The sequence below is a fragment of the Pleurodeles waltl genome, chromosome 6 (genome assembly GCF_031143425.1).
Source record: "Pleurodeles waltl isolate 20211129_DDA chromosome 6, aPleWal1.hap1.20221129, whole genome shotgun sequence".
Classification (NCBI taxonomy): domain Eukaryota; kingdom Metazoa; phylum Chordata; class Amphibia; order Caudata; family Salamandridae; genus Pleurodeles; species Pleurodeles waltl.
The window spans coordinates 196,437,424-196,453,757 of record NC_090445.1 but is presented as its reverse complement, the minus strand read 5'-3'; the positions used below and the strand labels follow the sequence as shown (position 1 = coordinate 196,453,757).

The following is a 16,334-nucleotide window of genomic DNA, read 5'->3' as shown; positions in this document are numbered from 1 at the left end:
CTATCAGGAAGATTTCTCGCAACCTTCTTAGAGCTTCAGTACATCACATCCGAAAGAGTACTGCATTTTAATGTAGCATCTTTACAGCACTTTCCTACCTCTGGTCGAGGCCCCAAAGTGTTTTCCGGTTGGAAGAGTAAGACAATAGCCCATCTTCAGCACACGGCATAGGGGAAGAGTGTGGGTTGGGTGTCATCTATATCAGTGGTGAGTGTTGACTGGGGTGTACTCTGTTAGTGGTGGATGTTGGCAGAGGGCTCATCTATCAGTTGTGAGAGTTATTTTGGGTGTTATCTATGAGTGATGGTTGGAGTGCCATCTAGTAGTTGTAAGTGTTGACTGGGGTGCCATCTACCAGTGGTGAGTGTCGGCTGGGGTGCTGTGTATCAATGGTGAATGTTGGTTGGAGTGTCATCCTAGTAATGAGTGTTGGCTGGGGTGTAATCTATCAGTGGTGAGTGTTGGCTGGAGTGTCATCTGTTAATGGTAAGTTTTGACTGTGGTGTCATCTACCAGTGGTGAATGTTGGCTGAGGTGTCATCTGTCAGTGATGAGTGCTGGCTAGGGTGTCATCTACCAGCGGTGAGTGTTTGCTGGGGTGTCATCAATCAGTGGTGAGTGTTGTCTGAGGTGTCATCTGTCAGTGCTGAGTGTTGGTTGGGTGTCATCTATCAGTGGTGAGTGCTGGTTGAAAATGTCATCTGTTATTGGTAAGTGTTGACTGTAGTACCATCTCCCAGCGCTGAGTGTTGGCTGGGGTGTCATATATCAGTGGTGGGAGTTGGTTGTAGTGTCGTCTGCTAGTGGGGAGTGATGGCTGGAGTGTCATCTATTTGAGTCTAGTGTTGGTTGGAGTGTCATGTATTAATGGTGACTGGTGAAGGTTGGCTGGTGTGTCATCTATCAGTGGCGGGTGTTGGCTGATGTGTCATCTATAAGTGGTGAGTGTTGTTTGGAGTGTCACCTACCAATGGTGGGTGTTGGCTGGGATGTCATCTCTCAGTGGTGAGTTTTGGCTAGGGTGTCATCTATCAGTGATGGGAGTTGGTTGGAGTGTCATCTACCAGTGGGGAGTGTTGGCTGGAGTCTCATTTATTGGAGTGGAGTGTTGGTTGGGGTGTCATGTATTAGTGGTGACTGGTGACTATTGGCTGAAGTGCCATCTATCAGTGGTGAGTGGTGGCTGTGGTGTCATCTATCAGTGTGAGAGTTGGCTGAGGTGTCATCTATCAGTGGTGAGTGTTGGCTGTTGTGTCATCTATCTTGGTGAGTGCTTGCTGTGCTGTCATCTATTCGAGCTGAGTGCTGGTTGGGGTGTCATGTATTAGGGCTGAGTGTTGGTTGCAGTGTCATCTATCAGCAGTGTGTGTTGGTTGGGGTATTATGTATTAGTGGTGACTGGTCAGTGCTGGTTGGGGAGTGATGTATCAGTGGTGACTGGTTAGTGGGATGGCATCTTTTAGGGTTGAGTTTTGATTTCGTGAAAGAAGCCCGAACAGTTTGCCCAGCTTTGGCACGGCGGTCAGTAGGAGCATCTTACACATGGAGTTGTAAGCATGCAGAGTGTCAAGGATAGTTTTTATGTGAAGTATATGCAAATCTGTAAAAGTTGTAGACAGAGTCAGCTGGGCCTCTTGGGAACTTTTTGGTGAAACTTTTTTCCACAATAAGTAGGTAGGGCTAAAGTGAAAGCTTCGTTTTACTTGTATTTAACTTACGGCTCACCTCTCTCATCCTGAGATTTGCAGGTAAATCTGTGTCTCGTTACTGCCGGTAAATCTGTGTCTCATACTGGGCCGGCCTTTGGACGGTGCGAGCGGTGTGGCCGCACCAGGCGCTAACCTCAGGAGGGCCCTGTGTTTAGCAATAACTTCAGAAACTTGCAATTTAAAACCACCTGCTGAAAAGTTCCTTGTGCATCCAGACTTCAAGAAAGAATTAAAATGTCAAGATGCCTCTTGTGATTAATGTTCCTGCTAGGGAGAGAGATGGGAGTATTGCCTAGTTACAGCTTTGACTTAACATAAAGTAGCATAGAGGGTTAATATGCCTGCTGCAAAAAACAGAACTATGGGGCATATTTAAAAAAACTGGTGCTGCACACAGTGCAGTGCCACTTTTTTGCACCCCTTAGTTCCCCTCTAACACCACCATGTGTGTGTCATATTTAAAATACGGCGCACCATGGCGATAGTTAGGAGACTAGCGTCAGAATTTTGTACGCTAGTCCGGTGCACCCAGAGGCCTATTGTAACCAATGGAAGCCTCCTTTTAATGCCTGCTCTGAGCGGGCGTTAAAAGTGGCAGAACAAAATGATGCAAAGAAATCTGTCAGATTTCTTTGTGCCATTTTTTGGGACTCCGTAACGGGGGGATGCCCCCTTTGCATACATAATGCCTGGTGCAGGCATAATGTAGCGCAAAGGGTTACAAAGTGGTGCAATGCATGCATTGTGCCACTTTGTAAACATGGCGCAGCGTTTTTGGCCTTCTAACGCCACATTAGCTAAAAAAAAAAAGACACTAATGTGGCGTTAGCATGGCAGTAGAGGCTCTTAAATATGCCCCTGTGGGGCATATTTGAAAAACGTGGTGCTGCGCCACCTATTTTGTGCCTCTTAGCGCCCCCCCTAATGCCACCATGTGTGCGCTGTATTTAAAATAAGGTGCATCATGGCAGTAGTTAGTGGACTAGCCTCAGAATTTATGACGCTAGTTTGGCGCTTTGCAGAATGAGTGTAAAAAATGTTGATGCTAATCCTGCAAAGCACCCAGAGGCCCATTGTAACCAATGGAAGCTTCCTTTTAATGCCTGCTCTGAGCAGGCATTAAAAGTGCTGGAAAAAAATGACGCAAAGAAATCTGTCAGATTTCTTCGTGCCATTTTTTTCCTCCCCCACCCCAATGGGGGAATGCCACCTTTGCATACACTATGCCTGGCGCAGGCATACTGTAATGCAAAGGGATATGAAGTGGTGCAATGCATGCATTGCACCGCTTTATAAATATGGCACGGCATTTTGGCCTTCGAACGCCACATTAGCATTTAAAAAATGACGCTAATGTGGCGTTAGAATGGCAATAGGGGCTCTTAACTATGCCCTTATATTTTATGTGGATAGCTGAGTGGATCAGTAAAGCCAGCCTCTACAAGTGCTTTAAAACACACAAATGTACGTGAAAGGGGAGTGATGGAGAGATGAGGGTCACATTTGCCAGGAGTTAGTGAGTGAAACCGAGGAGGAGGTCATGGGGGGGTGCCAAAATAAACTGTGGCACAGGGCGCCACCAGTCCTAAAGCCGGCCCTGGTCTCGTCAGTGTAAAAACTGCGACATCCGGTGATCTGCTACCATGGTTAATATGCAACTACATTTGGTAGTCTGGACGTGCATCTTCTAATATTACCAAGTACTGTGTATCAGCGTACTACTCAAGTACTTTGTCTTGGTTGAAATGTTACTACCTCAGCTGATATTATACTATTGTAGGTATTATTCTTCAACTTCAGATAATATGGTACTACCGCAGCTAAGAACTGCCTCAGGTAATATTTTAGCAGATATTGTGCAGAATATTATTTAGGTTTTCTTCTAATACACGTGTTGTTTTCCCGCCTGGAATATGGTGCTGTCTCGCGTAATATGGTACTATCACAGTCGATAAATACCACGTAAGTTACTGTAATATTTTGTCAGATGATATTGTAGTGTCTGGGGCAAAGTGCAGCTTTGGGTATTTCTACAACTATTTCCTGTATTACTAAGGACGTGTTCTAGAATAAAGGGAAACCAGAGGGCTGCTTAGAGCACCCCCCTCAGGCCACAACCATAATTTTCCCTTAAAGCAGCAAAGAGCAGTATTGGAGGGAGACCGGATATCACCCGGTAAAGGACTACAAAAGGCCTCGTAGCGGTTCAAGGTAAGATGGCGCTGCCTCCGGTGATAAATCACTGCTCTGGGAAGAAATGCGAGAGGCCAGGCAGCTTTGGGCAGGGTGTAATTACTCTGGGGTGCATCTTTGAAGCAGGTTGTGGAGTTGTGAGTGGACAAACATGTGAGGTACAGGGGACGTAGATTTGATATGGGGAGAGGAATTGTAATGTAGCGAGGACATCGATGAGGTGTAGAGGGACCACAAATGTGAGGAAGGAGATGAGTAAGGGGTAGAGGGGACACGGGTGAGATGTAGGGAGACCACAGATGTGAGGAAGTACATGCGTGTGAGGTACAGAGGACACCGATGAGATGCAGGGGGACCACAGATGTGAGGAAGGAGATGAGTGTGATGTAAAGGGGGGGCAGATGAGATGCAGAGGGACCACAGAAGTGAGGAAGGAGATGCGTGTGAGGTAGAGGGAACATGGATGAGATGCAGAGGGACCACAGATGTGAGGAAGGAGAAAAGTGTGAGGTAGAGGAGACACGGATGAGATCCCGAGAGACCAAAGAAGAGAGGAAGTACATGAGTGTGAGGTAGAGGGGGCACTGATGAGATGGACCATAGAAGTGAGGAATAAGAGGAGTGTGAGGTAGAGGAGTCACAAATGAGATGGAGGGGGACACAGACGTGAGGTAGGAGATGAGTGTGAGGTGGAGGAGTCACAAATGAGATGGAGAGGGACACAGATGTGAGGTAGGAGATAAGTGTGAGGTGGAGAGGGGACAGATGAGATGGAGGGACCACAGACTTGAGGAGGAAGATGCGTGTGAGGTAGAGGGGACATGGATGAGATGCAGAGGGACCACAGACGTGAGGAAGGAGATAAGCTCCAGGTAGAGGGGACACAGGTGAGATGCAGAGGGAGATGCGTGTGAGGTATAGAGACACAAATGAGATGCAGCAGGCCAGGGATGTGAGGTAGAAGGAGATGCGCATGCCGTAGAGACACCAATGAGATGCAGCAGGCCAGGGATGTGAGGTAGAAGGAGATGCGCATGCCGTAGAGACACCAGTGTAATGTTGAAGGGACACTGGCGTGAACTGGAGGTGGAAGTTTTTGTAAATCGCTACTAACCACCCAGATGTGAGGCAGCGGCGGCCCCGGTGGGCAGCGGGGAGTGGAGCTGTGAGCCAGAGGGGACAAGGATGCTGGGTAGAGAGGATGGGGCTGAGGGATGGAGTAGACAGGGATGGCTGGCAGAAGACACACGGTTTAGAGCTGCATGTCAGATGATAGGGGCTTCTGAGGTGGGGGATTGTCTGTGCGAGAGGGGATGTTACTGTGCATCCCGGTATATGTTTCAGGGGTTCTTGGATAAAGGCATATCGCGGAGCACACTTCCTGTGGAATGAAGAATGACACCTAACGGGGCGTCTAGCAGTCTGTTAGCACGGGTCAACCCTGTACTACTAATTATGTCACTCACGGGAGGCGACCTGCCACTCATACGGTGGCGGGGTCCTAGTTTCATCACTTTACCGTTACTGCACACAAGGGCACAAACAGTCGGTGGCAGGATGCTTTTCATGCAGCGGGCACTGTCAGCTGAATCGTCTCTAGGCGCTGGAGTTTAAGCACTCCTGAGAGGAGACCAGCCAGGGGCTCTGTGGGGTGAAGTCCACAGTGGCAGAGGGACCATCCCTTGCTCTTCGTGTGTCCCACGCTGTGTCTCCAGCTCCTCACAATGGATGCCATGCTGCCCCCAAGTTCCTCACCCTTTTCTATCCTCGTAGTCAGACATCCTTCACAGCTAGTCCATGAGACTGCGCTCCTGATACCCCAACAGGGCCCTAAACCCTTCATATTGGGAGCCCACGGGCCAGAGCCTCCGTGTGCTGTCAGTCAGTAGGCTCCAAGAATCTGTCACTCTCTCTGCCCCAAGCACCCGATTCTTCCTACGCGAGTGATATACGCGTCTCACAAGTGTCTGTCACCCAGCCACCTCACACTGTCTACGTGTCCACTGAAGAGACTTCACACTCTCTGTCCATGTGTCCATGCTTCTCACACTGGCTATATCTCCACACTTCTCACAGGGTTTGTCCATGTGTACATGCTTCTCACATTGTCTGTCCATGTATCCACACTTCTCACACTGTCTGTCCATATGTCAACCCTTCTCACACTGTTTGTCCACGTGTCCACGCTTCTCACACTGTCTGTCCATGTATCCACGCTTCTCACACTGTCCATGTGTCCATGTTTCTCACACTGTCTAGGCCTCCACACTTCTCACTCTGTCTGTGTCTACGCTTCTCACAGGATCTGTGTGTCACGCTTCTCACAGTGTCTGTCCATAGGTCCACCCTTCTCACACTGTTTGTCCGTGTGTCCACACTTCTCACACTGTTAGTCCATGTGTCATGCTTCTCACACTGTCTGTCCATGTGTCCACACTTCTCACACTGTCCATGTTTCTCACACTGTCTACGCCTCCACACTTCTCACTCTGTCTGTGTCCACGCTTCTCATAGTGTCTGTCCAAATGTCCACCCTTCTCACACTGTTTGTCCATGTGTCCACGCTTCTCACACAGTCTGACTATGTGTCCACACTTCTCACGTGGTACATGTGTCCATCCTTCTCACACTGTCCGTCCATGGGTTCACCCTTCGCACTCTGTCCATGTGCCCGTGTTTCTCACACTGTCTGCACATATGTCCAAACTTTTCACAGTCAGTCCAAAATGTCCACAATTTTCACTTCCTTTGTCCATGTGTCCATGCTTCTCACACTCTCTAGGAATCCACACTTCTCAAACTGCTTGTCCATGCTTCTCACACTATCCACATGGCTCTTGTCTCACACTATCAAATGTCCATGGTTCTCACACTGTCTGTCCATGTGTTCCCGCTTTCCACTCTATCCATGCGTCCACACTTCTCACACAGTTTGTCCATGTGTCCTTGCTTCTTACACTATGTGTTCACACTTTTCACACTTTCTGTCCATGTGTCCTCACTTCTCACACTGTCTGTGTGTGCATGCTTCTCACACTACGGGCATATTTATGATGGCCCTAGCGCCACCTTGCGCCACATTTGCATTATTTTTTAATGAAAATGTGGCATTAAGATGGCATTTCCAACGTGGCATATTTACAGTGGTGCAATGCAAGTACTGCGCCACTTTGTAAACCCTTGCGCCACATTATGCCTACGCACAATGCATTCAAGGGGGGGGGGGGGCGTTACCACGTAGGGAAGCCCAGAAAAATGGAGCAGTGAACTTTACTAGATTTCACTGCGCCATTTTTAGCGTCATTATTAATGCCTGCCTAAGGCAGGTGTTAAGATGACGCTCCCACTGAAAACAATGGGCCTCCCTGTGCTTTGCTGCATTAGCACCATAATTTATGGCACTAATCCACCAAAGCACCACATTGACGCTAATGTGGACACGACCGCCATGGTGCGCTGTATTTAATGCGGAGAATCATGATGTCATTAGGGGAAAGCGATAGGGTGCTAGAAAAGTGGTGCATCATGAATGATGTACCACTTTTCCATAAATATGCCCCTATGTCTCCACACTTTTCAGAGTCTGTTCTTGTGTCCACAATTCTTCCACTATCCATGTGTCCACCCTTCTCACCGTGTCTGTCCATATGTCAACCATTCTCAAACTTTGTCCATGTCTCCACACTTCTCACACTGTTTGTCCATGTGACCACGCTTCTCACTCTGTCAGTCCATGTGTCCACGCTTCTCACACTGTTTGTCCATGTGACCACGCTTCTCACTCTGTCAGTCCATGTGTCCACGCTTCTCACACTGTCCATGTGTCCACACTTTTCAAACTGTCTGCCCATGTGTCCTCACTTCTCACACTGTCCATGTGACCATGTTTCTCACACTATGCCTCCACATTTCCCAGTCTGTCAATGTGTCCACGATTCTCACAGTGTCTGTCCATATGTCAACCCTTCTCACACTTTTTTCCATGTGTCCATGATTCTCACACTGTCTGTCCATGTGTCCACGCTTTTCACATGGTCCATGTGTCCATGCTTCTCACACTATGTCTCCACACTTCTCACTGTGTCTGTCCATGTGCCAATGCTTCTCACACTATCCATATGTCCACCCTTCTCACACTGTTTGTCTGTGTCCACGCTTCACACACTGTCTGCCCATGTGTCCATGCTTCTCACACTGTGTCCTCACTTCTCACACTGTGTGTGCATACTTCTCACACTCTCTATGTCTCCACTTTTCTCACAGAGTCTGTCCATGTGTCCATGCTTCTCACACTATCCATGTGTCACGCTTCTCAGTGTCTGTCCATATGTCAGTCATTCTCAAACTGCTTGTCCATGTGTCCAAGCTTCTGAAACTGTCTGTCCATGCTTCTCTTGCTATGTGTTTATACTTTTCACACTGTTTGTCCATGTAACCTCACTTCCCACACTGTCTGTGTGTGCATGCTTTTCACACTGTCGGTGTCCACACTTTTCACAATGTCTGTCCATGTTTCCTCACTTCTCACATTGTCCATGTGTCTCACATTTTCTATGCCTCCACACTTCTCAGAGTCTGTCAATGTGTCCACGATTGTAAGAGTATCCAAGTGTCCACGCTTCTCATAGTGTCTGTCCATATGTCCACCCTTCTCACACAGTTTTCCATGTGTCCACGCTTCTCACACCGTCTGTCCATGCGTCCACGTGGCTCACATGGTCCACCTGTCCATGCTTCTCACAATATGTCTTCACACTTCTAACAGTGTCTGTCCATGTGTCCACGCTTCTCACACTATCCATATACCCACCCTTCTCACACTGTCTGTGTGTCCACTCTTCACGCACTGTCTGCCCATGTGTCCATGCTTCTCACACTGTCTGTGTGTGCATACTTATCAGTAGATGTCCATATGTCAACCGTTCTCACATTATTTGACCATGTCTACACTTCTCACACTCTGTCCACGCTTCTCTCGCTGTTCATGTGTCCACACTTTTCACACTGTCTGTCCATGTGTCCATGTGTACATGCTTCTCACACTCTCTATGCCTCCACATTTCTCACAGTCTGCCATGTGTCCACGCTTCTCACAGTCTGTCCATGTGTCCACGCTTTTCACAGTCTGTCCATGTGTCCACGCTTCTCACAGTGTCTGTCCATATGTCAACCCTTCCCACAGTGTTTCTCAATCTGTCCATGCTTCTCACACTTTGTCCTTATGTCCTCACTTCTCACACTGTCCATCTTTCAATGTTTTTCACGCTGTCTATGCCTCCACACTTCTCAGAGCCTGTCAATGTGTCCACGCTTCTCACACTGTCTCCACAGTTCTCACAGTGTCTGTCCTTGTGTCCACGCATCTCACACTATCCAAATGTCCATGCTTCTCGCAGTGTCTGTCCTTGTGTTCAAGCATCTCACACTATCCATATGTCCATGCTTCTCGCAGTGTCTGTCCTTGTGTCCACGCATCTCACACTATCCATATGTCCATGCTTCTCGCAGTGTCTGTCCTTGTGTCCACGCATCTCACACCATGCATATGTCCATGCTTCTCACAGTGTCTGTCCTTGTGTCCACGCATCGCACACCATGCATTTGTCCATGCTTCTCGCAGTGTCTGTCCTTGTGTTCAAGCATCTCACACTATCCATATGTCCATGCTTCTCGCAGTGTCTGTCCTTGTGTCCACGCATCTCACACTATCCATATGTCCATGCTTCTCGCAGTGTCTGTCCTTGTGTCCACGCATCTCACACCATTCATATGTCCATGCTTCTCGCAGTGTCTGTCCTTGTGTTCACGCATCTCACACTATCCATATGTCCATGCTTCTCGCAGTGTCTGTCCTTGTGTCCACGCATCGCACACCATGCATATGTCCATGCTTCTCGCAGTGTCTGTCCTTGTGTCCACGCATCGCACACCATGCATATGTCCATGCTTCTCGCAGTGTCTGTCCTTGTGTCCACGCATCGCACACCATGCATATGTCCATGCTTCTATCTCACACCATGCATATGTCCATGCTTCTCGCAGTGTCTGTCCATGCGCCCACGCTTCTCACACTGTCCATATGTCCATGCTTCTCGCAGTGTCTGTCCTTGTGTTCAAGCATCTCACACTATCCATATGTCCATGCTTCTCGCAGTGTCTGTCCTTGTGTTCAAGCATCTCACACTATCCATATGTCCATGCTTCTCGCAGTGTCTGTCCTTGTGTTCACGCATCTCACACTATCCATATGTCCATGCTTCTCGCAGTGTCTGTCCTTGTGTCCACGCTATTCACAACATCCATATGTCCATGCTTCTCGCAGTGTCTGTCCTTGTGTCCACGCATCTCACACTATCCATATGTCCATGCTTCTCACAGTGTCTGTCCATGCGCCCACGCTTCTCACACTATCCATATGTCCATGCTTCTCGCAGTGTCTGTCCTTGTGTCCACGCATCTCACAACATCCATATGTCCATGCTTCTCGCAGTGTCTGTCCTTGTGTCCACGCATCTCACACTATCCATATGTCCATGCTTCTCACAGTGTCTGTCCATGCGAACACGCTTCTCACACTGTCTGTATAAGTGACCCACCTCATCCCTTTGGCTGTCCCTGTTTCCCGTGCTCCTCACAATGCTCGCTCAGTGAGTTAGACACAGCCACTGAAAAATATGACTGCCACAAGTCCGATAAGAGGGCAGACTGACTCAGCCTTTGGAATTCGACTGAGTACCATTAAAATGAGTAACAGAAACACCTGTTATTTATAAATGATTAGAAATGGGAGAACGGCGGCATGTAGCGCTGTATAAGAAACCAGTGGTTACTATTAGTGTAATTCGCTACTGAAGATGGTGGATGGGCTGGGTGATAGATAATGTCAAGCGGAGACGAATAGAACCCATTCTACTTGCATCTTGGAACCCCCTCCTCCCAGCCCCCTTATAAGTCTATTACGTAGGGTATGGGAGAGGTATAGCTGTGCCTGATGTTTGAAATCGAGCATAATAAAATGGCTGGCTTATAAGTCACCTACATACCCAAAACTGTAGAAAATATGAACAGTAATACATGAAATAATAAAAACGTGAACCTTCACAATGCCTTTACAATACAATAACAAAAAACGGAATATGAAATGTCTCCCAGAGCTTTTGCAAGTACCGGAAACTCTAAGCACGAAGACACTAGAGCCACAGTGTCCTCGAGAAGAATACGTGCAAGGGGGGGAGGGGTGCCACAGAAGGTGCTCTATTCCCACTAGTGAATTTACTGTCACACCTCAGACAATCGAGGTTAAGGCTCCATCTAGAATGCAGGCTGGGTGCAGCAGGGAGCTAGCGCTCTTGCTTCCGTTTGATATGGTACTGTTCAAGAAATCACCATCACAGCACAGCACTGTTACCAATTAGCAGTGTCTGCACATTAAATAACAGTACTGTTTCCATATAGCGCTCAACGGGAGCCGAGTCCCCTCAAGGCACTGGAAAGGTAAAATCACACATGTGAATGTTTCCTGATCCTGGTCAATGCTTAGGATTTTTGTCCTCCCTCTTTCTCATCTTTTTCTGTGGCTCTCCTAGCACTCAACCTGCCTCTGGGCGTTCCCTACACATGCCTTCTTGATCCTGCCTTCCCTTGGCCCCCAGTTGCACATACCATTCTTATTCCATCACCTCTTAACAGTGTGCGCTTCTTGTCCAAGTCCACTTGCCCTCTGCCTCCTTCCGGGCTCTCCAGCCCCTCGCCTTCATCCCCTCCATTCTCTAATGGGCTCTCTTTCGCAGTTGCTTGCATTCCTCTTGCCCTCGTTCCCTTCCCTGGGTTATCATTCCACACACCTTTCATTCTGCCCCATCATCTTCATCATCATCACTCAGCACGTCCATGCATTCATTCACTCCACCTTCACGCGATCTCTCCTCATTACTCCCTCCTTCCTCACCCCACCCCCCCTGTGCTTTTTACTTCTCTGTGTCTCCTGGGTCCTCTTTCTAAATCCACACCGTTTACCTCCACCTTCCCATGGGCTCTGCCTACAAAGCACCACCTTCTTTCCCTGGGACATCCCCAGACTTTCTGCCCTTCCGCCTTTCTACTGAACATTTAACCTTGGGGTTGTGTTTAAAACATCCTCCCCGTACCACTGACACCATCTGCCCCTCCTATCTATGTGGTCATTGCTTGTTTTCTTTACTCTCATCACCCTGGACTACTCACCCCAACCGATCCCACAGAAAATATTCTCCATCGTTCAGTAGCATTGCCCAACCTCAACCCCCTTCCCTTCCTTACCTGCCTTCTCCTACCCCTGGGACCCCCAGCCTTTCACCCCTGAGCTTTCCCTCCTCTGTGCACCATCCTCTCAATCCCTGACACCTCTGCCAAACCAGAACTGGGTGCAAACACTACACAATCAGTAGCAGAAAAATCAGACAAGTTTTGTGGAAGTTTCTTGCAGCTGCTCCATTCCCAACCTCAATGTCAGGCACCTCTTCTCCGGGCATGTCCTGGTCTGCTTAGGCTAAGCAGGCACAAGGCAGCAAATGGACTCTCTTTATCAGGCTTCCTTATGGGGCATTGTTCCCTGCCTGACCGCTGGTACTTAACTGGTCTAGGTGTTATACTGTGAGCTGGGGTCCCGGTGACCGCGTTCTGTGCCAGGCTTCCCTGCTTGATTCAGCTGTGTATCAGATGCGAGCAGACCTCCCAGGAAACCTGCATTTACCCAACCAATACCAGTGCCTGCTTGAACAGGGACTTCCCAGTGTGCGTACATTTTTCCTCGGGTCCCCCGGCTGCGCTTTTGATCAAAGCCCACGGAGGACCAGTCACAGGTGGGTGGTCCGCGCGACAGGTTAACTTTCGGTTCATCGTATGTCCCCCATGTAGGTGCTATGTTTGCTCTGGTATGGTTCTCCTACACCCCTTTGTGGTGACAAAATACATTCTGCAGTCAGCCCCTGTAAAGTTTGTCAGCGCCTCGGTTTCCTTCTCTGCCAACACTAGGAGTGCGTAGAAGCAGTATAAAATCTAGGAAGCGCTATATGTATGTAGATAAAAGACTTAACAGTCTCAATCGTGTGAATTTTAGGTACTACGCGGTGCCTCCTGCCCTCGGCTGTGTGGCTGGCTCTGAAGCAAAGATGCTGCCATTTCTGGGTCCCTGTCTCCCCTCTCGAGAGGTGTCGGGTTCACCACCCGGGGCGCCTTGCCCTCCCAAGAGCGATGCACTCACCAGGTAGATGCTGCCCTGCACCAGGAAAATGAAGCAGTACTGGGTGAGTTGCATCGTCCGACTCCTGGTGCCCGGACACCCTTCTGGGCGCGCCGTGCCTCACAGCTGGGGTGCCTGGTCTGTGCCGGTCCTGCGTGCCATGGCCCGGGCAGGGGTGCGGAGGGCTCCAGCAGGGCCAGGTGCCCCGTGTAGGAGTCCCGGGGACGCAGACGCGCCGGCTCTCGGTGCCCCACCTGCAGTCTGAGCGAGGAGACAAGTGCTGCGACCTACTCGGAGGAGGCGCTGGAGAGAAGTGCTGGGCTTCGAGTCTGCCGCTCTCAGCTCCCCTCCCACCCTCGCCGTCTCACCCTCTCTCCATTCCCTTGCTCTCTCTCCTCTCGCGCTCTCCGTTCCCGCCCTTTCTCTCTGAGGTCCCCAACCCATGTTCTCTTCTACACCCTGACGTCCCCTTTCTCTCGTCTCTAACCTTCACTCTCTTTCCGACACTCATTCCTCTGCTCTCACTTACACACTAACCCTTACTCTCTCATGGTTGTCTCACAGTATCCCTCTGCTTCTTGGACTCTTTTCACCACCTCTATCGCCTTCTCCCTCAGCGTCCTTCCGTCGATGTCTCGTTCCTTCTTTGTTTATTTCTTTAATTTTCTTATTTCTTTTATTGAGCTCTGCTTTGCCCCATCTCCCGTCTGTGTGCCCATCTCTTCCCTTGCTCTCGTTACCTCAATGCTCTCTCCTTCGCTGCTCCTCGTACCCCCCTCTGCTGGCCTGCCTCTCTTGAGTTTCTGTACCTCTACCTGTCAGTTTCTTCTCTAGCCTTCTTTAGTTTTTACCGGTCTATTGGTTTATTTTTTTAACTTTACCGTCGTCTTTTTCGCTTTCCTCCCTGTTCTTCGTTAAGCCACCATTTCCTCTCTTTCTTTTACATTTCATTATCCTAGCTGTTTCTTCTCTCCCCTCCGTTTTGTCTTTTTTTTTCACTTCCTCTCTATCACGCATTTTCCCTTTTTTACCTTCCACGTTTCTCTTTCTTTCAACCTTTCTCTCTGTGCCGCTGTCTCTGGTTGTTTCATTGTTCCACTGGGCGCCTTTTCTCTCTTCGTCACTCTGTCTCTTGCCCCCTCTCTCTAGCTTCTTGTCCGTACTCACGAATGCCCCTTTCTGTTCACTTTTCTTCTTTTCCTTTCCTCTTTTCTGAGCCCTTCATTGCAGGTGTTCGCGGCCTCTCCACGACGGATCACCTTTTCTCCTCCGTCTCTACCCCCATAGCTCCGCTCCTTGCCCCATCGTTATACTCGACCTCCCAATTCTCTCTTTCCTCGCAGTTCCCTTTTTTTCTTTCCCTCTTACCCTGTTTGCTTCACCGTACATCTCTAGTAACCCCTCACCTTCCCCCTCTCCTCCTGCATCTTTTCATGCCCACCTTGTCTCCCCTACCAGTCCATACCTGTCTCCCCACCATGTGTGACCCTCCTCTCGCTCTTCACGCCACCCCTCCATTTTACCTCCGATGCACTTCTTGCCTCACCTTTGACCCCGTCATGATCCCTCCTTCCTCCCTCATTTTCGCCCCCTCTTCTCCCCTCGCCGTCCTCTCGCTCCTGTACACACCTCTTTGCTATGTGTCCCCCCTCTTTCATTCGCCCCCTCTGTGCACCTCTGCGCTTGTTTCACCCCACCCTCAGACCTCCTCCATCTCCATTCTTCACCTGTTCTCCCCTTCGCCGCTTCCCCTCATATCTTCTCCCCATTTCACCCACTCCCTAGCTCCCCCTCCTCCGTCGCGCCCCTTCTGCTCCCTCTCGTCCCTCTGTGCTCCTACGCCCCACCGTCTCCCCTCTGCTGGCTCTCTCTTGTCCCCCTTTTTGGCGGCCTCTGTACCTCTCTCACACCGGGCCTTTTCCTTCCATTACATGCCCCCTCTGTAGTGACGTAACGAACCTTGAGGGCCCCCTGCAAAGTACATGGAGCCCCCTCCCCTACCCGAACTCAGTCAGAGGCCCGCAGCCTGTGCATAGTGTACTGTGCTGAGGGGAACTCCTGGAGCGCCCACCCCCCCCTCGGGGAACTGCGAGGGGCTTTGTTACGCCAGGGTCCCTCTGGGCTCTTCCTGTTGTACCTTCCTCTAGATATCGCTTACGTCTTTCGCTCACCTCTTTTCTTCACCCATATCTCCCCCACGTTATTTCTGTCTCTCTCCCTGTCCGCGTTTGTTGCTTCCCTCCACCTCTCCGGTCTCCCTCCTCTCACCTTTTCACAAGCCCCATCTCTCTCCCTCTCTGATACCTTCCTCTTCGTTTTCTACTATATTTACATCACTCCTACTGCACCTCACTCACTTGGCCCCTCTGCCTCTTCACCTCTTTGTGCTACCTTCCCTCCCTACTCCTCAACATCCCTCCAACCCTACCCTACCCACCTGCATCCCTCCCTATGCCGCCTCCTCCTCTCTACCTCCTCCTTCTAACCCCTCTTCTCATCCCTCCTCACCTGTCTCCGTTTCTCTTCGTCTCCATGCTACCTTCACCCCTTCCCTCCCCTCCCCCTTCAAATCCTACTTTCACCTTTTCAACGGAGCTCCCTTTTTAATATCTCTGTACCCTCCCTTCTTTCGCACCCATTCTCCCACCCCCTACTCACCTGCCTCTCCTTCCTGTACCTTCCACCCCTCCACATTCCTCGCCCCACCTCACCTGTGCCGCTCGCTGTGCACCCCCGTACCCCCTCCTCTTACTAGCAGCAGAAGTTGCTGCCCCCATAAGACCACCTCTGACTTTAGCCCTCTGCGGCCGCCCCTCTGAGACGCAGCCAGCTTGGGATCGACTACTTTCCTAGTGCGAACTGCAGAGAATGAATTTGGGGCCAGTGGTTGCCAAGGACACGTCTCCTTGGTAAACATGCTGGCTGTGATGAGAAGCTTCCAGCCCCAGCCGTGTCTGGCCTGCTCTGCTCTGATGAGAGCAGGTCCAAGCTGTATGCAGAGCATGTCCTCTCCAATGCCGAGCCTGCTGCTGTTTAGAAGCCTCGGCACCATCGTAATATATTCTGAAAGGCCCCAGACGCCACCACACGTGGGGGGAGACAATCCGCTGATTGCAATACCTCGTTTAAAAGGAGCATGATGCAGTCACACCTTGATATAGACGCTCACAGTTATGTTTTTCATACATATCCACTGATAGTGACACACTGTT

At 49.9% G+C, this 16,334-nt stretch overlaps 1 protein-coding gene across 1 annotated transcript in view; it reads right to left on the bottom strand.

The window, feature by feature from the left end:
* The window catches only part of NXPH3 (neurexophilin 3), a 116,528-nt gene extending 103,077 nt beyond the window's left edge, over window positions 1–13,451 (bottom strand). Inside the window, exon 1 of the mRNA XM_069237795.1 lies at window positions 13,144–13,451. Coding sequence (XP_069093896.1) covers window positions 13,144–13,197 — 54 coding nt within the window. The 5' untranslated portion in view covers window positions 13,198–13,451. The remainder of the gene's footprint in view (window positions 1–13,143) is intronic.
* Window positions 13,452–16,334: the final 2,883 nt, after the last annotated feature.